General features: G+C 39.7%; 1 protein-coding gene across 1 annotated transcript in view; it reads left to right on the forward strand.

Annotated features, from left to right (window-relative positions):
• LOC127628647 (utrophin-like) overlaps positions 1 to 26,188 on the forward strand; it is a 353,825-nt gene that overhangs the window by 12,763 nt on the left and 314,874 nt on the right. The window contains exon 2 of the mRNA XM_052105413.1: positions 5,643 to 5,823. Coding sequence (XP_051961373.1) covers positions 5,742 to 5,823 — 82 coding nt within the window. The 5' untranslated portion in view covers positions 5,643 to 5,741. The remainder of the gene's footprint in view (positions 1 to 5,642; positions 5,824 to 26,188) is intronic.

Raw genomic sequence — 26,188 nt, forward strand, 5'->3', positions numbered from 1 at the left:
GTTGAAATGTAGTCTGGGATGTTTACCATTCCAGCTGGATTAGGGAAATTGGTCCGTAACTTTTACACTCAGTTGGATCTTTGTCCTTTTTAAGAATCAGACTGATCCGGGCTTATGTCATGGTTGGGTGAAGCTTTCCATTCTTTAATGATTCTGTATACATTTCTAACAAAATTGGAGCCAATTCTGTAGTATAAGATCTAAAAAAAATCAGCTGCAAAGCCATCTGGCCCCTGAGCCTTGCCTGTAGGCAGGGCCTTAATTACCTCGTCAAGCTCCTCCAAGGTTATCTCAGAATCAAGAGAATCTTTTTGCTCAGTCATCAATTTAGGGAGTTTTAATGGTTCCACAAAGTTTCTAATAACTTCATCAGTAGACGAAGACATGGACCTATAAAGATCAAGATAGAATTCTTTAAAAGCATCATTAATGTCAATGGCCGAGGTAGATATTTCATCACCAGCAGATTTCACTGAGGGAATGGTAGAAAAAGACTTTCTGTTTTATATATCTAGCCAAAGGTTTTGCCCTGAATAGCCAAAACACCACCTTCCGTGACAAAAATAGTATTTTACCTGTATTTAAATCGGGTCAATTCTCTGAGGCCATCAGACGACATTGATGAATGAGGCATACTGTATGATCCAACCTCTAAAAACTGCTTTAAGTGCCTCCCAAGCTATGCCCACAGAGGATACTGAGGACTAGTTGGTCTCCATATAGACACTGATTTCAGCCTTTATCATTTGTTGGAAATCAGAATTTTGCAAAAGGGATACATTAAAGCACCAACTATATGATTTCTTTTTCTCCATGTAAGGCAACACCTCTAAACTCACCAGGGTGGGATCTGAGACTAAAATGTTTCCAATTGAGCAATCAACAACAGATGAAATGAAGGATTTGGAGATAAAAAAATATATATTCTAGAATAAATCTTATGGACTGATAAAAAGAATGTATAGTTCCTACCATCAGGCAGGCGGTATCGCAGCATCAGGACCCGCACCAGCCAACTACATGATAGCTTCTTCCCCCAAGCAATCAGACTGTTGAACACTTGATCTATCAGGATCAATAATTAGCACTGCACTTTATTCATCTATAATCTCACACTGGACTATCAACATTTTCTTCTCAATACAACTACTTATATATATTTCATATACTCTTATTGTATATTGTGTATTCTATATTGTGTGTATTGTCTACTGTACATTTTATATAATTATTGTGCTGTGTATGTATGTGTACATTTGATATGTAAATTGTGTTGCGTAAGTATGTTGTATATTGTAATTGGTATATGTCTCGTCACTGTCATGACTGCTATGTTGCTCGGACCTGCACACAAGAATTTCACCTACTGTTGCACTTGTGTACATGGTAGTGTGACAATAAAGTGATTTGATTTGATTTGAGATGGGTTCAAAAGTCTCCAAATATTTGTAAAACCAATATTTTTACACATCCTGTGAAGCGTCAGTGTTGCCCTATGGGGCTTACACACTTCTGCTTCATTAAGATCAAGGACTGAGTCCATCAAAAGATTAAAGTCTCCTCCCAATATTGTATCATGAGGGGTGCCAACGGTTTGCAACATCCCTTCAAGATCTATAAAAAAAGCCCTGATCATCAGCATTAGGTGCGTAAATATTAGCCAAAATCAACCTTTGCCCCTGAATTTTAGGTAAAACAATAACAACTCTTCCTAATTTATCATTAATCTGTTTGAGAAATTTGAATCGTAGATTGTAGTTTATTTATCAATATAATGACTCCTTTGCTCTTACAGCACTAAAGAAAACATGCCCTCACCATATCTTCCCTACTTTTAAGCTTCCTGCGGGGAAAGATGAGTTCCTTGAAGAAAAACAATATCATATTTCTTACATTTAAAAAATAAATAACCTTTTTATGGGGTTCCCCAACTCATTTACATTCCATGTGGAGAAAGATAACCCACTCATATTAACATTTGACATTTGGATATAATAGAAAAAATAAATTGTGTGTCAAAAACTAAATTATAAATACCACATTTCAAAATATAGGCAACAATAAAACCCTGAACTTACCCCCCGAACAAAGCCAACAGATAAAGTAAAAACGTGCGCATTAACCCAATGCAAGAAAGCCCCAACCGGCATCAATCCGTCTAAACTCAAGGAGTCAATGCACATCTTCGACAACCCCGCGACAACTTTGCCATCACATTGTTTAAGTCCAGTGTTTCTATAAAAATTTTGTGAGGCAAAATTACATAACAGAAAATACTTTGTAAAACAAACTCCAGCCAATAGAAGGCATAAGCACAAGGAACAAGCAGATTCATCCACAACTGTACCGAAGGTAAGTTCCTCCACAAAACAAACTCCAGCCGCTAGGCGGATCCAGCTCAAAAAGGTTCCTCGGACATCAAGTGTATATTTAGTCAAGTTGACTAGGCCAATTAAGAAATACACCATGATTTCCTCAGTCCATCAACTCTATAAAATACATTGCTTGTTGCATGCATGTATATATTTTGCGGTCATCTTTATCACTGGTCGGGAAAGAGATCATCCATCAATACATACGTTTATTGAAGGAGTGTCACGCCACAAAACAAACTCCAACTGCTAGGCAGAACCATCACAAAAAGAAACAAAAATGGTGCCCAGCTTCCACAGACAGCCAGAGTAAGTACAGAGTCAATCCACTCACATGAGAAAAACAAAATGGCTTACTATAATATTTTTTATAAAGGACAGTGCTTGCTTGGGGGCATAAAAATACTTTGCGCCCATCCTTAGTATTTATTCTCCGTTTTGCCGGAAACATCAGTGCAAAAGTGATCTTCCATTGATGCAAAATGTTCTTGCACTCCCTTAATCGATCCCGTTTCTCTCCTGTCGAGTCTGGGAACAACAAAATGTTGTGATTCTTCCAAGAAAGCTTTCCTTTGCTCCTCGCCTCACATAACACAAGATTTTTATCGGATGATCTCAGGAATTTGGCCAGGATTGATCAGGGCCTGTTTCCCTCAGCCGATCTACGAGCTGTAACCCTGTGAGCTCGCTTGATTTCCTGTTTATGGCCTGTTATGTCGAGTAGACTCTAGAGGAGCTTGTCCAGGAATTTCACCATATCTCTGCCCTCCTCATGCTCCATATTTAAAACAATTTGAATATTATTCCTGTGGCTCATATTCTTTTTCTAAGTTTTTCAAGAACCTGTTCCAAATCAACTTTGGTCGCCAGTGGATTATCAGATAATTCCCTCTCCGATGACTCCAGATAATCGATTCGTCTTTCAACATCTGCCACTCCTGTAACTAACTCAGAGAATTTTGTTTCCATCGCCATAATTGATCAACGTATTACAGCGAGATCTTCTAAGTCAGCAACAAATAATAAAAGCAATATATGGAATATATTCTCCGTCTGTTGATGCCTGATCTTTGAAATCTGTTTTGAAACTATGTGTGTTGTGAAAGGTGCTAAACAAATAAAATTGACTTGACTTGACATACATTTTGTGTTTTGCAATGTTTGCTGCTTCAGTATTTGTAGATTATTTTTTTAACATATTTCTATGGTATACTGGAAAACAATGACAAGCATTTCACGACTTTGAAATGCTTTTATTGGCAAAAACATTAAATATATGCAAAGGGTCAATATTTACCCTTGTTCTTCATAACCTCTGCAATTCACTCTGGCATGCTGGACATCAGCTTCTGGGCCAAATCTTGACTGATTGCAATCCATTCTTGCCTTATTAGTGCTCAGAGTTGATAACAATTTGTAGGCTTCTGCTTGTCCACTCACATTTTGAGGATTGACAACAGGTTCTCAATGGGATTATTATGATCCAGGGAGTTGCCTGGCCACAGATAAAACATTTCAATGTAATGATCTCCGAGCCACTTCATTATCACTCTTGCCTTGTGACATGGTGCTCCATCATGCTGGAAAATGCACGGATCATCACCATATTGCTCCTGGGAGAAGTTGCTCTTGATACCATTCTTTATTCATGGCAGTGTTTTTGGGCAGAATTGTGAGAGAGCCCACTCCCTTGGATGAAATGTAACCCCACACATGGATGGTCTCAGTATGCTTCACTGTTGGCACGACACAGGACTCATGGTAGCGTTCGCCTTTTCTTCTATGGACTATCGATTTTCCAGATGTCCCAAACAGTTGGAAGGGGGCTTCGTCAGCGAAAATAACTAATGCACCAGTCTTCTGCTGTCTAATCCTTGTACTTCCTGCAGAATTTCACTCAGACCTTGATGTTTTTCTTGGAGAGAATTGGCTTCATTGCTGCCCTTCTTGACACCAGGCCATTGTCCAAAAGTCTTCGCCTCACTTGCTGATGCACTCACACCAACCTGCTGCCAATATTGAGCAAGCTCTGCACTGGTGGTGACACGAATCCTTAACTGACTCCTCAGGAGGAGATGATCCTGGCGATTGCTGGACACTCTGGGACATCCTGAAGTCTTCTTCACTGCAGTTGAACCTCTCTCCTTGAAGTTCTTGATGATCCGGTAAATGGTTCTTTCAGGTGCAATATTCTTTGCAGCTATTTAATTGCATGTCAGGCCATTTTGATGGAAAGCAACGATGGCTGCACGTCTTAGAGGTAACCATTGCGAACAAGAACACAATGATTGGAAGCACTTCTTCCCTCCTTTTATTGCAATCAGTCTGCTCTTATAATCCAATCAGAATGATAGAATGATTTCACCTGACTAGTACTCATTCACACTTTCCGATGTGCTGCTGATATGATTAGTGAAATGATGTTAGCTGGTCATTTTGTGCCAGGGCCGAAAAACTGTGAAATTTGGGTTTTTGTGATAAAGTTCTTATTTTTTTGGCCAATGAAGCTGTTTGCAATGATTTAAAATGCATTTGATGACTCTGCACTATGATCTAGAAACAATGTGAATCAACACCACAACAACTGAAGCAGAAAACTTTGCGAAACACAACATTTATGTCACTGCCAATAATTTTGGCCATGGCTGTATATGACTCCAGTAGTGAAATGTCTTCTGAAGTGATATGAAAGTTGTGGGTGAGAAACAAATCAATATTTTCTTTTTTTTACTCTAAATCTCCACCTTTGACCAGCCCCAACCAGTAGTTGGCAATATACATGAAGATTGTGAATCACCAAAAACAACAAAAGAAGAATGTGAAAGTGGAGTTTAATAGTAAAAAAGGAGTATTGTTCTGTTCTTCACCCACACTAATCGATTTTGTAGATATAGATTTCACCCCTATGCTTTTTAGTGCTCAAAGTTCTGGCCGCCATTCACATGTATTGTATGGACCACAGAGCTGAAATATTCTTCTAAAAATCTTCATTTTTATTCCACGGAAGAAAGTCATACGTATCTTGGATGACATGAGAGTGAGGAAATTGTGAGAGATTTTTCATTTTTGGGTGAACTACTCCATTAATGTGAAAATATAACATTTCTGTTAAAGTTTACCATGATACATTTTAGTAAGGGTAATTTAAAAAGGCATTTGTATACTTTTAATATAGTTATACAATAGGTGTAATTGTTCGTACAGTTTCACATAAAAAAAATATGTGCAGTATGCTGTGAGATGAGGCTGATAGTATCTCATCTGTTGCAGGGATTTACAGTGGTGTTGTATATGTAAAGCTGAGCCCTGCCAGAGGGTTGGATTTCTACACTAACGTGTCAGACTTACCCGTGACTCCTGGGAAGGAAGATGGCTTCTGTGGGCATTCTGTCAGAGGCCTCTGAGGGCGGAGGCAACAACGAATTTACTGACATTATCAGATGGAGATCAGGTAAGCTTGAGATGACTGGCACTACAAGTTTTGGTCTGGTGATCTATATTCGGCACATAAAAGCTTCCCTTTTGCCATGTCAAGGTGTGTTTGGTACCACAGCCCAAATGTGTTATCCAGTACTCTTGAACTAGTGGTAAGCACACATGCCCTGACAGATTGAGTTTATCAATAAAAAGTTTTGTATTGTTGTTTCTAAGTATGCCCTCCACCTATATGAATTAATATATTTTCATTTTGCTTAGCTGGCCACAGAGTTCCGAAACGTAAGATGGCAGGGGAAGAGTCATTACTTTTTATAAGTAAAACACTACCTGATTTGTTAGGATTATGCTTATTTTTTATTTCATAATAAAAATTAAGCATAATCCCCCCCTCCCAAAAAAAAATGCAACACAGGTTTGCTTGAGAAACGGGTTTGGAAACAATCAATATTTTTTCAGTTCTGTTTAGTGCCATTTGTGATATAATAATATAATTTGTGAAATAATGCACTGCTGCTTTAACTTCCATCAATATTTTTGCAATTCAATTTGGTGCCACATATGGTGCTATAATAACACACTGCAGCTTTAATTTCCGTCAATATTTTTGCAATTTTAAATTCCGTCAATATTTTTGCAATTACATTTGGTGCCACACGTGGCGCTATAATAAAACACTGCAGCTTTAATTTCCATCAATAATTTTGCAATTTTAAATTCCGTCAGTATTTTTTCAATTCCATTTCCGTCAGTATTTTCACATGTGGCGCACGCTGTAGTTTTAATTACCATCTATATTTTTGCAATTTTAATTTGACAGTATTTTTGCAGTTCCATTTGGTGCCATACGTGGCGCTATAATAACACACTGCAGCTTTCATTCCTGTCAATATTATTGAAATTCCGTTTGGTGCCACATGCAGAGGCGTTTCCAGCATTGAAGGACATCCGGGGCTTAGTCGAGACAATTATATTTTCACACTAGCAACCACTTCTCTGTAGTCCAAAGCTGGTGAGAGGGTATTCTTTGAGTTTTGCTCTGGCTGGGCCTGTTTCTACAGTTCCTAAATCTTCCACTCTAGTACTATCCTCAACATCCTCTCTCCTCCCTGAATCATCTGTGATGCAAAAGAACAGATACAGCACATAACTTACTGCAAATCAGCTTCAAACAACTAATTCATCAAGTGCTACATATTTCAAATTGTAGACCAATACCATTGAAGAAAATGTATTGGGAAGAGCAGATCAGTGGGATTGCCCTAAGATCTATCATGATTCTTGAATTTTCATGTACATTAACATAAAGTCATCACAAAAGAGTTATGTTATAGTGAGTAAAGTGAGGTAAAAAATATTGAATATAAATAATTGATATTTTTTGACATAAATAGTCAAAATGATAAACAATGTTTCACTCTTAACTTTCTCTAAAGTAAAGTGACTTATTAATTGTTAGCAGTTTCCATGCCTGATTCTGGCACAGCTGCTGCTCCTCAGTCTGTTGCTCATCTTTGCTACACTCTAAAACCATTTAATCAAATCAAAGTGTATATTTACTACAAACTAATATCACAAAACAAGTCACACATACATTTTATGTTAATGCTTATTGGTTATCCTTAGCGAAAACAACACCTGATAAACAAGAAATGTACGGGAGCTCCGAACGGGACTCGAACCGACGTCTCCGGCGTGAGAGGCCTATGTGCTAACAAGGAGGCTGCAGCCTTTAGCAGTCGCTAGTGCACCTCTTGAGGTCAGGAGAGTGAGTTTTATACACTGCACAGCTATCTACCTGCTGGCTCTCGTTACAAGTGCAGTGTGATAAAACCAGAGACTGTAAAAAAAGATGGACGACGCCCCTTCACTCTTTTCCATTAGTGAGAACTGAAGCCGCCAGTGTCCCGAAAAGGCACTGACATCTTGGAACTTGAGTCTGCGCAGTTGCGATTTCGGGACCAGACCTGCACAGTAGTGAGCAGGAAGTAAAGCCTCAAAATCAAGTCCCCGCCCTCACTCTCGCTGAATCAATCGCAAGCACACGCCCCTGCACTTTTGACTTTTGACTTATGACGGTGTGAAATAATTAATTATAGAAATTTAGATATTAAATTTAAAGCTCCAATCTCCTCAGTCCTCCGAAGATCCCGAAAAAAAGTCTGTTGGTGCTTCAGTGACTACTTCCCTCAGAGAACCTGTCAATCACAGCTGTCAATCATGATGTCACAGCACCATTTTTATAGCATCAAATAACTAAAAACAAACTTATTTTGAAAACAAACACTTGAAATTACATCAACGTGATAGAAACTACAGTAAATGACAGAAACTATCTTTGGAAAAAAGATATCTCGTGTCCCGTTGAATAACATGGGGAGGCGGGGTTTATGACCTATACTAGGACCAGTCACCGGGGGGCGATCGAGACGTTTTGGCTTCACTTTTGAGGGCTTGTGCGGTAAACTTGGATAAAACTAGTGTTTCTGGCTACCCACTGACTTCTTTCGGAAAAATCCTTATAGCCTCATTCGCTTCATTTTTGCTGTCTTTCCTGCTAACTGCTGTTAACTCGCCACTAAGTAACGTTAGTTGATGTCAACTCCTCCCCTACCTGCTGCATATTCAACAGAGAGGAAGAAACAGAGTCGCCCATAGGCTACCGACAGCAAAAGAACTTATTCTATAGGCTAGATTATGCCTATGTCTATTTTTACAGGCTGTATGCAGTATGTGCAAAGTCAAAGCACAATGAAACAAGGCAACTTATGATTTCGGGGGTTTACATAGGCTATTGTCCGATTTCATATTTGTCAGTCAACTTTTCAAAATACATTCGGGGCTACACTCAAAACATTCGGCTCACGCCGTGTCAGGCCACGTGATGTTAAAGTGTATGCAGCTTTCATTTAAATAAATCTATTTATTTATGTATAGACATGAATATTAATCTGAATATAAATGCTGTTATTACCTTAGTCCTTATCATGTAAAACTTGAATATGAGGTCAAGACAGGTATGAATGGAAGAATCAAGAACATTTGTGTTTTGCTGAGTATTGGAGTTGTAAAGCTGTTACAGACCTTGTTCTCCTTTCAGGAATTTTCTTCCTATCTCTCTCTCTGGGAATGTTGGAATTCCTGCGCTCGTCTATCCAGACCACAATGCCTTTCTTTCTGTAAGGATTCTGGTCTCTTAGTAATGGGCAAAAGTAATGTTTTGTGTTAGAGCTGCCAGGGCAAATGTAGAGACCTTTATATATATATAGTGACATGCATTTAGTCACCAGATAACGTAGACCTGTGTGTGTGATTTTGTTTGCTCTGGTTTTGAACATGTAGTCATGTGACTTGGTGTGGTGGTGAGACCTATAACCAGTCAAGACCTGTGTGTGTTTTCAACCCATGTTAATGTTTTCTGTGGAAGACTTATGATTAACTGTACTGTAGTGCAGTCAGTGAAGTGTAAGGATTGTCATTTTTTAGCAAATATAACTGAAGTATGATCAGTATGTGAAAAGTGAATATTTTGAGGAAATTGTGTCATTATAGCTGAAGAAAAGGTACTACAATTGTTCTAAACCAGGGCATTTTATTTGGCCCACCTTGAAGTATATGACAAGAGTGAAAAAATGCTATTGACACAGATTTCATTGCATTAATTTAGCAGATTTCAGAGTAATGTTTTTTGTTTTTTTCTGTATAATGAAATTATAAAGGAGGGGAACCAGGGCAACTTTAATATTTTAATATAAAACAGTTTGCAGAGCCTGAAATTCGGCATGGGATTGCGGCTATTGCGGACAATTGTAATAATTCCCGCAATTTCCACGTTCATAATGCAGGAAATTCCCACACACTTTTATTCAATTTACAGTGCAGTTGCAAATTAGTTAACTCTACATTAGTAAACCAATAGATACAGATGAAAACATCAAATCAATAAACTTGTTTTTGTATACAACTGTAATTCCAGAAGCTGTTCAAAAGAATCCGCTCTGTCTCTCCCTCTCTCTCTCTCAACAGTGTCAGAAGTGTAAGCTCGTGCTGTGAGAAAGTGCTTTGTCGCATAGATATTGAACTTAAGATGTTACAGATGTATAAACCTTTCTTGACCTGTTAATTCCACATGCAAATTGTGTTATACCACGTGTCCGTAACTGAGACCGTGATAAAACTATATAGTTCCTGTTTATAATCAACAAAGCTGTTAAAATTGCAAGGATGTGACGGCGACAACTTTCATATCTTGGCACTCTCTCATTTTTCATAATGCAGCACATTTGCCAGAAATAGTGAAAATACTTTGTGTAATGTAGCAGCTGCATGATGAAGTGAGACACTTAAACACCTGTTACATCTCTAGTTCCATCCAGGGTTGGAAATTAACAGGCTCTGGGCTAAAAAAAAAAAACCTGAAATCTTATATAGTTCCAAATTAAAATGTCCATTGCGCTCTTCATTTGAATTTTCATTGAACATTATTTGTTTCGTGCCGTCCATTGTGCAGATGGTGCAGAGTCAGTGGCGGATGCTTAAAAATTATATCTGGATGTATTAAATAGCCTTGATGTTAAAATGTTATTAATGCTAAAATAATCATTTTACAGAACATTTACGACTTAATATCTCTGTCTAATGTTCATTGCTTTATTAATTTGGCTTATTCATTTAATAGCCAAAATATTTGGAAACATGTGAATATTTGGGAAAAAAAGATTTTTTTGTAACAATGCACCCCCCATGAGATCCTGAGTTTGTGATAATGTTATAATGCAATGTTCTATTTTGGCCTGTGACCGTCAATCAAGATTGACTTTTGGCCCTCCGGAAAACATTTGGGCACCTCTGTACTTAGCCATTATTAAGCAAATTAGAATTACTACAGATTAAATCAAACCCCAACCCGACATCTAACCCACTTTTTGCATGTTCAGAATTAGAAAAAAAAAAAAAGTCAATACAAAACCAAATTAATTTTTATTTATTATAGAATTTTTTTTATATATATAAGAATGTCCCCAGATGTCCCCAAAAGCGTTTTTATCAGATTTAGATGACATCTGGTTACAGATTGTTAAAATTATATCATTTCTGGAACCCCAAACCAAGAATGTACACACTCAATCCAACTCTTCCTTTAATAATTTAACAAGCTTACAAGAACAGGAAATGCTAATGAAATGACATCCTCTCAGATCACAGCTCATGGAAAAGCTAACTAAAACATGGCACATTTATCTCCAAAATCAGCATTAATCATGTTGATAAATCAACTTTATTAACCTTTCCCTCCATTATGAAACACAGGTCCATGACCTTGATTAGCCTAACTCCACACACACACACACACACACACACACACACACACACACACACACACACACACACACACACACACACACACAGACAGTTGTGTTTCCATGTTTTATGGGGACTTTCCATAGACATAATGGTTTTTATACTGTACAAACTTTATATTCTATCCCCTAAACCTAACCCTACCCCTAAACCTAACCCTCACTGAAAACTTTCTGCATTTTTACATTTTCCAAAAACATAATTTAGTATGATTTATAAGCTGTTTTCCTCATGGGGACAGACAAAATGTCCCCATAAGGTCAAAAATGTCAGGTTTTACTATCCTTATGGGGACATTTGGTCCCCACAAAGTGATAAATACATGCTCACACACACACACACACACACACCAAAGTGTGACACAATCTTCTCTTTCACTCCTTTCTTCCACATCTCTTGTCTTTTCTTTCAAGTCCCCCATCTAATGTCATGCACACATTCTTGCTGTCACACATTTATCATGTTGTAAAGGGTGGTGAGACAGGTCCCTTCATTACTGCCAAATGTTATATATGCAGCGGTCAGGACCAGATCGCTCTCAGTAACACTGGTTTACTTGCACCAGAGACTTTATGATCCAAAAGTAAAGATTATTTCATAAACCGAACACAAAGTGGAATACACAGTATAGTTGTGCTTGTGTAAATCTAGCAAATTTGCTGTGCCTGTAACTTTTGCACACTGTAAAGGGTACCAAAATGAGAGCTGACATGACTTAGTTTTCGGTTTTCATCAATATCTTGCTCACAACAAGCCGTTGTGTTATCCTGGCCATGATCAGATGTACGGACAGGATGCGATGGAATAAGTGTGTCTAACAAATTGAATGCAACGACGTAGACACATACTCCCCTAACCAGTTACATCTCAGATTTTGCACATAACTCACATTTTGTGACAACTTCACAAAGTTGCTTCAGTTTTCTTTTGTAAACCGGAAGAACGAAATGGCTCAAAAAAAGAAAGAAAAAAAATAGAAATAAACTACATTCCCATTTGTATTAAATTATTAAATAATGTGTGCCATCATTGTTTTCAGTGATGTGCAATGTGAGCATCTCGTATAGTACTCGTATTCCAGCTTTATATGCATACAGTAGATAACTGTAAGTAAGACATTTATAGGTTAATTTCCTTGAAAACTGTAAACACTGTCTCTGTGAAGCTATACAAATCCCTCTCACTGATTTGAGTGGCTTATCCAGTCCAACCCAACTACCCAACCCGCCCCCAATGGTATTTGTTGGACTAATGGACTATCTGCTTGTTCATCAACAAAGGCGTTATGTAGCATAAAGCTACATAAACTCAACGGTTTAGGTTGCGTTCAGTGATCTTAAGATGCTCGCTACCAATGTTCTCTGTCAACTCAGAGTTTGAGTTCGTGGTTAACCCTGAAGCTTGTATACATGAATGAGTGATGTTTGCCACAAACAGCTGATGCGTGAAGCTTTGAGGGTCGGTGCAATTTACTTGTTGGAAATTTGGCATGATTTATGTCTCTGCTCAATATCAAGAGATCAATGTGAAAATATGAAGAACTTGAACATTTACACAACAAGAATAAACACTCCTTCAGCCATGGAAGTTTGAGATGACTGCTGGAGAAAAATAAATGAATTTAATGTGTGATTGAATTTATATAGATTCAAAAGAAATATAGGTTGTTAATGTAATGATATGTATGTATATATATATTTATATTATATGTATATGTATGTATGTATGTGTGTATGTGTGTGTGTGTGTGTGTGTGTGTGTGTGTGTATATATGTATATATATATATATATATATATATATATATATATATATACACTCACCTAAAGGATTATTAGGAACACCATACTAATACTGTGTTTGACCCCTTTCGCCTTCAGAACTGCCTTAATTCTACGTGGCATTGATTCAACAAGGTGCTGAAAGCATTCTTTAGAAATGTTGGCCCATATTGATAGGATAGCATCTTGCAGTTGATGGAGATTTGTGGGATGCACATCCAGGGCACGGAGCTCCTGCTCCACCACATCCCAAAGATGCTCTATTGGGTTGAGATCTGGTGACTGTGGGGGCCATTTTAGTACAGTGAACTCATTGTCATGTTCAAGAAACCAATTTGAAATGATTCCAGCTTTGTGACATGGTGCATTATCCTGCTGGAAGTAGCCATCAGAGGATGGGTACATGGTGGCCATAAAGGGATGGACATGGTCAGAAACAATGCTCAGGTAGGCCGTGGCATTTAAACGATGCCCAATTGGCACTAAGGGGCCTAAAGTGCCAAGAAAACATCCCCCACACCATTACACCACCACCACTAGCCTGCACAGTGGTAACAAGGCATGATGGATCCATGTTCTCATTCTGTTTACGCCAAATTCTGACTCTACCATCTGAATGTCTCAACAGAAATCAAGACTCATCAGACCAGGCAACATTTTTCCAGTTTTCAACTGTCCAATTTTGGTGAGCACTTGCAAATTGTAGCCTCTTTTTCCTATTTGTAGTGGAGATGAGTGGTACCCGGTGGGGTCTTCTGCTGTTGTAGCCCATCCGCCTCAAGGTTGTGCGTGTTGTGGCTTCACAAATGCTTTGCTGCATACCTCGGTTGTAACGAGTGGTTATTTCAGGCAAAGTTGCTCTTCTATCAGCTTGAATCAGTCGGCCCATTCTCCTCTGACCTCTAGCATCAACAAGGCATTTTCGCCCACAGGACTGCCTCGATACTGGATGTTTTTTCCTTTTCACACCATTCTTTGTAAACCCTAGAAATGGTTGTAGCGTGAAAATCCCAGTAACTGAGCAGATTGTGAAATACTCAGACCGCCCGCCTGGCACCAACAACCATGCCACGCTCAAAATTGCTTAAATCATCTTTCTTTCCCATTCTGACATTCAGTTTGGAGTTCAGGAGATTGTCTTGACCAGGACCACACCCCTAAATGCATTGAAGCAACTGCCATGTGATTGGTTGATTAGATAATTGCATTAATGAGAAATTGAACAGGTGTTCCTAATAATCCTTTAGGTGAGTGTATGTATATATGTGTGTATATATATTTCTTTAAATTGTATTTATTTAAAGAGATTTCATATTCATTGTAATTAATTGTATAATATAATTTAATAAAGTACAAGCTATGTCACTTTGTGTGATAGTCTACAATCTAATTTTAACCAGTAGATTTGTTGAGGTGAAAAATATCGTCACGCAATAAATGCATACCTAAAATGTGAGAATCACCTTACAAACACGTTTTTCTGAGGTTCTCAACATCACGCACTGCATAAATGTACAGAATATAAAGAAATGCAAAGAAACTCAATAATATTTTTTTAATGTGCTGTTCAAAAGACACCGTGTTCCCTGATCTCGCAAAGTGGTGTCGAAATTACACACTTCAGCTTTAAATAAAAATAGGGGCTGTTAAAACAAGACACTAGACGGAGTGCAACAGAATGGTGCAGAATGTTGGGAAAGATGCACTTCAGAATGTAACTCTTTTACTATACATCATTTTAAAATGCCATACTTGTGCTGCTAGACACTGATAAGAGGGCAAAAAGCAACTGCCAAAGACATTCGTCATTGTCAGTGCTTGACACACATTTACATTTCAAATGCACAGCTTTACCATTCAAATGTGTATTTTTATCTTCAATTCGCAGAATATTCAAATGTAAAAAAAAAATTGACAGCCTTACATCCTGTCTATACCGGTTGCACTGCTGCAGCTTGTGGCTGTCTTCACTTGACATGTCAAAACGAACATTTTAAACTGATTCTTGGCAGGAGTAGCGTCAGCACATGCTGCACAAAATGGGCATTTGGAAAAAATTTGGTGGCTGCCCTAGCTAATTTTCAGGCTGATGAAAAACAATTCAGTGATATTAATCGTACATTCGGCGCTTCATAAGTGCTAAAAAAAATGCTTCTCATTTGAAATATGCATCTGCGCGGCGCGATCGATGCCTTGTTTTTAACAGGATAGTTTGCACTTTGCAGAACACTCACGTAGGGCTGGGTGATACAACAATATCGATATATATCACGATAAAGAAAATCCACGATAAGCTTTTGAGGAATCGATAGTTACAGCGTGTCGCTAAAACACAAGCAGTTCGGCTTTCTGAGATAGATAGAGATAGATCCTTTATTGTCATTGTCACCAGTACAACGAAATTTAAAGTGCTCACCAGTCAGTACATCATTCATAAAGTCATAAAAAAAATATATATATATATATTGTATATAAAAACTGCCCAAGTATGCCCACATACCCACATAAAAGTACATTTTATCATTGCACATCTCTTTTTTACAGTCAATTGTAAACAGTATTACTTCATAATTAATTAGCAGTATTGAGTATGTTAATTGCTGTAGGATAAAAGCTGTGTTTCAATCTATTTGTCCTTGTTTTGACTGATCTGAATCGTCTGCCTGTCGGCAAAAACTCAAACAGAAAGTGTCCAGGGTGTGAAGAGTCCTTTATAATTTCTGTGCTTTTTTTGATGCAACTGGAGCTGTGTAGTTCTTCCAGTGTGGGGAGAGGGCAGCCGGCGATTTTTTTGGGCCGTGTTGATGACCCTCTGCATCGCTTTCCTCTGAGCCACTGTGTAGCTGGTGTACCATACACAGATGCAGTATGTAATAATGCTCTCGATGGAGGCTCGGTAGAAGGACACCAGCAGTTTCTGTGTGATGTTGTTCTTCCTGAGTATGCTCAGGAAGTAAAGTCTCTGCTGGGCCTTTTTCAGTAGCTTAGAGGTGTTGGCGCTCCAGGTCAGGTCCTCCCCAATGTGGACTCCCAGGAAGCGGAAGTCTGCCCCCCTTCCACACAGTCCCTGTTGATGATTAGTGGTGGAGTGTCCTTTTCTTTCTCCTGTAGTCTATTATGAGCTCCTTGGTCTTTGTGGTGTTAAGGAGCAGGTTGTTGCCCCTGCACCATGCTGTCAGCCGCTCCACCTCGTCCCTGTAAGCAGACTCATGGACGGGGGCACAGTCATGTGTGTAGAGGGATTAGAGCAGGGGGCTCAGTACACAGCCCTGGGGTAAGCCAGTGCTGAGGCTCAGGGCTGTGGATGTATGACAGCCCACACTGACCCTCTGTCTGCGGCCCGAGAGGAAGCTATGTATCCACATGCAGGTGGAATGTGGAAGCCCCAGGTCGCCCAGTTTTACCACCAGTTTGTGTGGGAGGATGGTGTTGAACGCAGAACTCTAATCCACGAAGAGCAACCGCACATAGCTCCACTGCTGCTCCAGGTGTGACAGTGCAGCATGTAGTGCTGTGGCCACGGCATCCTCCGTGGATCTGTTCACTCTGTAGGCAAACTGGTGGCGGTCAAGGCTTCGTGTCAATGTTGCAATGATGTGATTCTGGACTAGTTTTTCAAAGCACTTCATCACCACTGGTGTCAGTGCTACTGGCTGATAGTCGTTGAAAATCCTTGTAAAGACTCCAGCCAGCTCGTCAGCACAGTCCCTCAGCACACGTCCCGGGACGCCATCATGTCCCGCAGCCTTCCTCGGGTTGACGGGCCGCAGCGTGCAGCCTCACTTCATGCTCCTCTACTGTGAGGTTTAAGCTGCTGTGGACCGTGGGGTTTGGTGATGCTGTCCCTGCTGGTGTCACCACAAAGCGGGCAAAGAAGAGATTCAACTCCTCCGCCAGAGTGGTGTCACCATCACCCTGCCACAACTGCCTGCTGTCATTACTGTCCAGGCGTTCCTCAATCCTCCTCCTGTAGTCTGCTTTGGCCTCATGGATGCCTCTCTTCAGGTTAGCTCGAGCTGAGCTGTAGAGAGCTTTGTCTGTGGATTTGAAGGCAATGTTCCTCTCCTTCAGCAGTTGGTCCTTTGATAGGACCAACTGGACCCCCCAGTTGGTCCTATCAAAGCAGTCCTGCAGCTGCTGGTTGGCACTCTCAGGTCAGGTGGCGACCGTTTTTGTGATTGTAGGAGACGTTTTCTTGATGGGGTATATGCAGGGATCAAAAGCAGGGACACATGGTCAGACTGGCCCAGGTGTGGTAGTGGTCTAGCCCTGTAGCCTAGTTTGATGTTGGTATAGACCTTGTCCAGAGTCTTAGTTCCCCTAGTAGCACACTTAACATGCTGGTGGAATTTAGGGAATGCTGCTTTTTAAGTCTGCATGGTTGAAATCCCCTGCTATAATCTGCACAGCGTCAGGATACTTGCTCTGCTGAATGCTAATGCTGCCATGTAAAAGTCCAATAGCTGAGTTAGCATTAGCATCTGGTGGGATGTAAACAGCAGTTATCATGACCACAGTAAATACTCTTGGGAGGTGAATGGGCCTGCATTTAACAGTCACATACTCCAAATCTGGGGAGGATTGGCTGTCCACAGTCACTGTGTTAGTACACCAGCTGTTATTCACGTACACACATAGTCTCCCTCCTCTGCTCTTACCAGAGTCTACTGTTCTGTCATGACGCTGTGCTGTGTAGCCTGCTAGCTCAATGGCAGAGTCCGGGATGGATGAATGAAGCCAGGTGAAGCCAGCTGTCCTTCACTACGTTGTTTACTGTAGTCTGTAGCCTCAGTTCATCCATTTTGTTGGTGATGGATCTGGCATGAGAATTAGGCTGTGTAGCGGTGGTTTGGGTGGCTGCCTCCGTAGCCTGGCTAGCGCACCGGCCCTGCAGCCACGCCTCCACCGTCTCTCTCTGCGCCGCCCTCGCCTCCTCCCTGCCGGGATGATAATCCATGGAGAGCCTTGGCTCCTCGCCAACTCCACCGGAATCTTGTTAAGACGGAGAAACTTGCTTGTAGCACTCCGTTCATAACATAGTCCGATCTTAAGGAGATCGTGCCGGCTAAAGATGTTACTAGCCCGACAAAATGTACACAAAACAACACATAATGTGTACATAAACAACCATACAAGCCACCGACCGGGGAGACACTGAGCTGCTGCAACTGTGTGCGCTGCCATCACCCAATTAGAAACCAGTTCTCAGGCTGCGTTTCCACTGGGGCAGAAGAAATCCGCTCAAAGGCGCTCACAGCGTTAGCAGAGAGGTTGCTCTGCACCGCTGCAAATCCACCTCCTTGCGAGCATGACACTCGGCTTTCATAGGAATGAATTGAGAACGCTCTCAGCTTCACTCACAATGTGCCAGTGGTAACGTAGGGTCAGACTGGATGAACTTACTAATGCTAGCTGCCTTGCTAACAATTAGGTGATGTCAGACACCGGATTGATTCCATCCACACTGCAAGACTTCATGGTTGCGCTCTATCATCTTTAGTAAAGAGCTCAACAGAACAACAGTGTTGTGGACAACAGCTCTGATCTTTCTTCGCTGTAATCTTGAATATTGTTCTCTAGCACCAGGCTTGCAGCCCTGTCCCGCTCTGCATGCGTTGCCTCTTTTCCCTGCATGTGTGTAGACATAATATAAAATATAATAAATAAATAATACATTTATCAATTGTCACACATTATACATACTTTTCTGTTCTAATTTTGTGAAAATTAATTCGATGTCTGGAATGGATAAGGAAAGACTAAATTTACTAGTTGGTAGACTAGTCTCTCACTTTAATGAAAATATACAAATGTTTTTTACATTTTTTTTAAAAATCCCCACTGCTCTGGCCGTCTCTGGACCCCCATTGTTCAGTTTTGTAGAGACTCTTTTGACTGTTTAGAATTAATTTTTTTCTTCTTCTGTCAACTTTGAAATAAAATAAGAACGTGCAATGTGTAAATGTATATCGTGATAAATATCGATATCGAACAATATGAAAAAGATTGTCGTGATTACAATTTTGGCCATATCGCCCAGCCCTACACTCACGCCAATGATGTGCTTTGCATCTGTGGAGCACACATTTTCATGCGCATAAACTGGGGTTCCTTTGATATAGTGCTGGGCGGATACTCGTGTGACTCAATCAGGTTTCTCTTGATATCACGGTGTAGTCCACAGAATGGTTTTTACTTTAAAGAGCTGTAGAGTAAGTTAAACCTTTGGAACGGCAACCGTGACATTCTAACCACCACTGATGAGGAAAACCGCTACATATCTGGCCATGCACCACAATAACTGTACACATCATCCCCCTTATTAAAATCTATCACAGTAAACTGTAACAGAAAATAATCATTTTTGGTTTAATTATTCCTTTAATGATATCTCTGCATATCAAGCAGGGAACCGAGAAAGTATTTTAATATAGACTAAATTACATTCTTCGGCTTTAACCATTAGCCATGTGTCCCGTCAAACAGAGAGCTGGAGTATCCGGTGTAGTACTCTGTAAAACGTGGAAATGAGGAAGTGAAGTCCATACCCATTGGTTGCCTATTGAAGGAGAATGTGTTTTGTTAACATAGCAAGACATTGACCTGTGAGCCTTTTGACCTAAGGTATTTGCTGAGCATGCTGGTTAAAACGCACGATTCACCCAGTGATGGCACTTTTGTTCTGAGACAGCATTTTGACACCCTTCCATGAGTTCAGTGACCTGATTACCTGAGATTGTTCTTGTGAAATTGAGACCGTGTGTTTGTGTGTGTCACCTGAAACCCTGAACCACGGGAAAGTATGTGAGCAAATAAAGGATATTCACCCGAGATGATCTCAGATTACACACACACACACACACACACACACACACACACACACACACACATACTCAAACACCTCTACGTATTGAACCACCTCATAAAACGTATTGTGATGCATATTTCACAATTTTATATATATCATAATATAGATTGATTCCGATTCACAAGCTTTCAATTCCAATTCATTTGGGCATATTTCAGTCATATTTCAGTATTTTCTTTTTAATACATTTGCTAAATTATAAAAAAATAGTTTTTTCTTTGTCACTATGGGGTATGGAGTGTAGACTGATGTGAAAAAAAATAATAATTTAATGCATTTCAGCATAAGGCTGCAACATAACAAAATGTAAAAAATTAAGGGGTATGAATACTTTCTGAATTAACTGTAAACTGTATGTTGAACAAGTGCTAAAAGGGTACTGTCTCTTTAAGACCAGCAATATGGACTTTGACAGAAGTGTTTTGGTCAAATTGCTTCTCGACAGCATCTGTACTATTTGTGATTAGAATTAAATGTTTATTTTATAGTTTTTGATCAATAACTGACTGAAGTACAGAATAATTTTAAAAAGAGACATTTTTGAATGACATGATTGTGTGGATCTTGTCTTTGGACATCACGTCACATGGAAACAGTAATACTAAACTTTTACTCCCAACACGTAGTGAAAAGATCTCTGTGCTGAACTTTACCACCACTGTACACTACTCAAACTATGGTGAGTGAAGTCTGAATAACTACCAGCAGGTGACTATTCTTCACTGACATATTTAAACATATACACGCATTGTAGAGGGCTGCGTATAGAATTAAAGAGCAAACTTGGGATTTTAAGAATCGACATCCGGATCGTTCAAATGAAGATTGCGATTGAGCAGAAAATCTGTATTTTTGCTTGGCCATAGTGCCAAACGAAGTGAGAGTCCCAGCGTGTCCGTGAGAGTAACAGTGAGTCCTGCAGGCTCAGTTTCGGTCTCTTTCGCACCTCACAGAAGCAAAGAGTTTGCACTTTTATAGACTATGTGGCATGGGGGGGCGTGGTCATGAGTCTGCGGGAGAGGTAAGGCTCGTCACCTGGGTTGTGATGAAATCAAACGCCTGTCTCTAAATATAGTGATGGCTGAGGGAGACCTCAAAAGGCACGCCAGAGCGTCAGTATGGAAGAGCGACTGGAAAGCACGACATCTTCGAGAGAGAGACTTTCTATTGTTTAAGAGTGCTTTCATCATGTTGTGAACTACATTTGTGTTACGGATGGTTACCGTCCATTAAGTGTCTGCTGAGCAACAAATTAAAGAGACTGACCTGTGAACTCTTTCGTTGTCTCCTGACTCCTTCATTGCCAAGAACTTGACATTGTCACAGACGACCTGCTTCTTTTTTTTTAATGCTGGACATGATATTAATACACTTGAAAATAAATATCATTATACATAGATCTAAAGTATCAATACAATTTTGAGAGAAAAGTATCGCAATATATTGATATTTGTTTGTATCGACACAGCCCTACTAGACCAAAAAAAGGCCACAGTGCTGTTTTTTTGTGTGTATATGCGTGCGATCTGTATATATTGAGGTAATATCAATGAATGGGAAACAGTAGTCATAGAAGCAGGAAGTTCAGTTTAGCCGATCCATTGTGGTGGACCTCATTAACCTGCATCATGACTGGCTGTGTGTGTGTGTGTGTGTGCGTGTGTGTGTGTGTGTGTGTGAGCGTGTGTGTGTGTGTGTGTGTGAATGGGCTCTTATAGTGAATTGTGTAATTCATCTGACTGTGAGAGAAAGAAGCTATTGTAGTCAACAGTCACTTTATTTCAACTGCACATTAATCAAAGATCGGACCTTTTGTTTGTGTGTGTGTGTTTGTGTGTGACCATACATTCATACAGTCAATTTCTTATTCTCTTTTGTGTTATGCTGTTTTTCAGCAAGGATTGTTTGTGTGTGTGTTCTGATTGCTTTAAACTGCTCTTAAGATTTTCACATCACAGCAATAGAATAAACTGTATTTTTACATTTTAGGGAAAAAAGGTGCACTTGCTCATGTAGGACTCGATGCCACAATGCTAGGATGTTTTGGGTTGTTACTACTAGTGATTGAACGATATGGGTTTTTCAATGGCCAATACTAATATCTAGAGAACAGGATGGCCAAGACTGATATACAGTGCATTCATAAAGTATTCAGACCCCTTAATTTTCTCAAATTTCAAATTTTGTTATGTTGCAGCCTTATGATAAAATGCTTTAAATAATTTTTTCAAATCAGTTTACACTCCATACCCCATATTGACAAAGCAAAAACCAGATTTTTATATTTATGCATTTGGCAGACGCTTTTATCCAAAGTGACTTACAGTGCACTTATAACAAGGACAATCCCCCTGGAGCAACTTGGAGTTAAGTGCCTTTCTCAAGGACACAATGGTGGTGGCTGTGCGGATCGAACCAGTGACCTTCTGATTACCGGTTATGTGCTTTAGCCCACTACGCCACCACCACTCCATTTTTGGTAACTAAAAAACTGAAATGTCACATTGACATAAATATTCAGACTCTTAACTCAGTACTTAGTTGAAGCACCTTTGGCAGCGATTACAGCCTCAAGTCTTTTTGGGTATGATGTGACAAGCTTTGCACACCTGTATTTGGGGATTTTATGACATTCTTCTCTGCAGATCCTCGTAAGCTCTGTCAGTTTGGATGGAGACTGTCGGTGAGCAGACATTTATTGGGTCTCTCCAGAGATGTTGGATTGGGTTCAGGCTGGGCCACTCAAGGACGTTCACAGAGTTGTCCCTAAGCCACTCTTGCTTTGACCCTAAGCAGACAGCCAAGACATTGTCCCAGTATGAGGTCCTGAGCACTCTGGACCAGGTGTACATTAAGGATATTGCTGTATTTTGCTGCATTTAGCTTTCCTTCAACCCTGACCAGTCCCCCAGTCCCTGCCGCTCAAAAACACTCCCACAGCATGATGCCACCACCACCATGGGACAGTATTGCGCTGGTGATGAGCGGTGCCTGATTTCCTTCAGACATGACGCTTGGAATTTTTTGGCAAATTCCAAGCAGGCTTTCATATGTTTGCACTGAGGAGAGGCTTCTGTCTGGCCACTCTGCCATAAAGTCCAGATTGGTGGAGTGTTGCAGTGATGGTTGTCCTTCTGTAAGTTTCTTCCATCTCCACACATGATCTCTGGAGCTCAACCTCTTACCAAGGGCCTTCTTCCCCGATTGCTCAGTTTGGCTGGGTTGCCAGCTCTCAGAAGATTCCTGGTTGTTCCAAACTTCTTCCATTTAAGAATTATGTCAGCCACTGTGCTCTTGGGAGACTTCAATGCAGCCAAAATGTGTTTGTAGTTTTCCCCAGATCTGTGCCTCGACACAATCCTGTCTCTGAGCTCTGCAGGCAGTTCCTTTGACCTCATGGCTTGATTTTACTCTGATATGAATTTTCAGCTGTGAGACCTTATATAGAGAGGTGTGTGTGCCTTTCCAAATCAGGTTTGCCACAGGTGGACTCCAATCAAAATGTAGAAACATCTCAAAGATGATCCAGATTTATTAATAATTTATTGATAATTTAAGGTGTCATAGCAAAGGGTCTGAATAAATATGTCAATGCGATATTTCAGTTTTTGCTTTTTAATACATTTGCAAAGTTATCAAAAATCTTGGTTTTTGCTTTGTCATTATGGAGTATGGAGTGAGTGATTAGAAAGAAATTAAGAATTAAAGCATAATGCTGCAACATAACAAAATGTGAAAAAATGTAAGGGGTCTGAATACTTTCTGAATGCATGTAAATGCTGATAAACATCAATTTCATTCAACAACAGCTAATCAGATGTATACATTTTTTTGGTAGTGAAACAAAAGCATATTTTATCAAATTTTTACTCAAATTTGCACAAACTTAAAAAGAAAAAAAAAACTTGAAAAAAGAAAGTGTTAACTATCCATTGACAAATCTATTGCTAGATTTTTGAACTGACACAAGGGTAAGTTATTGCAAGTGCATTGAACCGGCTGATGCCAATAATTGCAAAACGGCGAAATATCATCTGATTAATCGGCTTGGCTGATACATCAGTCTATCACTAGTTTTTATGGAGCTGCTATGATGCTAAGGTGTTCTGGATGGTTGCTTATTGGCCAAAATAAAAAGAGCCCATTTCCAAGTCTCTTTGATATTCTGGTCAAGTCAAGTCAAGTAATTTTTACTTGTATAGCGTTTTTCACAACATGCATCTTTTCAAAGCAGCTTTAACAGAAAATAAAATATGTATAAAATCTTAGAATAATCTTTGTGTAGATTTGATTTAAATATGATTGTAAACTGTGTATAAAAATAAGTAAATTGTATTTAAAACCCCAGTGAGCAAACTGAAGGCGACTGTGACAAGGAACACAAAACTCTATAAGATATTGGTTAATGGAGAAAAATAACCTTGGGAGAAACCAGTCTCACTGTGGGGGCCAGTTCACCTCTGGATAACATCATGAATAGATGACAATATTACTCATGTATAGTGCAAGTCATGGTTTAAAATTAGTAAACTTAAGTAAGTGTTTACGGTCAGTGTTTAAACAAAGATTTTGTATGAACTGTAAGTTTAATAACTAATGTCTTTGAAGTTCATCCTGGAATAACTGCAGAAGTTCACATAGATGCATTAGTTGGCTGATCAAGGCTTTTGATGGCAATTAATTGTTAGTCTATATTCTTTTCAAGAGTGTAGTCCATCATTAGACCAAGGTGATGCAGGCAGAGATCAATGAGGTGCATAGCATTTCAACCGGCTGGTCATTCTGGTGTCTAGAAATGATACTGGTCCCTCCTTCAATCAATGTAAATCTATGGGATTTTATGTGCAATTTATTGTCTGCCAGACAAAATAACCACAAATCTGATCACTCAACAGTTGGCAGTGTGGAGCGTAATTCAGTACACTGAAGTTTAAAACTAAGGGTGGAGAATCTGAACAGACCATTAACCCCAAGTATGAGCAATAGTAATGGCGATTACTATTTAGTCATGCAATGATTATTAGCTTGTCTTGACAATCACCTCTAATAAGTAAAGTCAGCTCCAGCATTTCCTCATCGTGCAACTAAAGTCCCCACTCTTGTGTGTGAGAATATCTGAGGAGGGTGTGGTGAGCTGAGAAAGGGAAAGTCTAAATTCAGAGCTGTCATTATGGGAAGTTTGTGTGTGTGTGTGTGTGTGTGTGTGTGTTTGTCTTAATTGCTGGAAAATCATAGAGGAGTGTGTGAGCTGACCATCTACAGAGAACAACAGTGGGTCTGTTCCAAAACCTAGTGTGCTGCCTCATTGCCTTCATAGGCAGCTTACTTCTAAGGCAGCCTCCTCATAACTGAAATGGAGCCTCATAAGTGAAAGATTTGGAATGCTCTTCATCTGCACGTCGTTCAAAAAGTGCTCCTCACTCGCACAAGAGACTAACTCGCAATTGAGTTCGGTACAGGTGATGCAAGAGGAACGACGTGATACTCTGATGAGCATAAATATACATAAAACGTATTTATTTTGGGTAAAGTAGTCAGTTTTCTATCATTTAAATTGTTTTATCAATACCTTTTAATATTCAAAGGATTACAGAATTTGGCCAAAATGAGGGATCTACGGAGGCGTGGAAGTGGAACAGCTTTCGCATTGGAAGCGCCAATGATGCCTTAAAATACTGACTCCAAAGGCAGATCACTACATTTTGGAACAGACCAGTGTGTTTGTATAGATAAGTGTGTATTCTACCCTCTTTGTGTTAATGTGTGTGTGAAAAGCTGCTGGAAAACCAATCCATGCTGACATGTTCGACAAAGGAAACACTTCACATGCACACTATTAAGTCTGAGGGCCAGTGACCTCTGTTGAGTGTACTTAGAGTGAACTGATAAGATTTGTCTAATATTTAAGCTGGGTTTACTTACAGTTAAAGTCAGAAGTTTACATACAGTTAGGTTTAAGTCATTTAAACTCATTTTTTAACCACTCCACAGATTTCATATTAGCAACCTATAGATTTGGGAAGTCGTTTAGGCCATCTACTTTGTGCATGACACAACAAATTTTTCCAACAATTTTTTACAGACAGATTGTTTCACTTTTAATTGACTATATCACAATTCCATTGGGTCAGAAGTTTACATACACTAAAGGCACTTTTCCACTGCACTTTATGGCTTGCTTTTCTTAACTTCCTTTTCCACTGCAGTTTAGTGCCGCCTCAACTTGGGTGGGATTATAGGCTGATCGTCATAGTTGCGCCGCCTCTACAGCCTTGACATAGTCTTAAACGTGACACAAAACAATAAACAACAACACTAACACTAGCTGTTAGCTACTAGTTTGGTGCGAAAAGTGCAAATCAATCCCAGATCA

The sequence above is a fragment of the Xyrauchen texanus genome, chromosome 35, assembly GCF_025860055.1.
Source record: "Xyrauchen texanus isolate HMW12.3.18 chromosome 35, RBS_HiC_50CHRs, whole genome shotgun sequence".
Taxonomy (NCBI): domain Eukaryota; kingdom Metazoa; phylum Chordata; class Actinopteri; order Cypriniformes; family Catostomidae; genus Xyrauchen; species Xyrauchen texanus.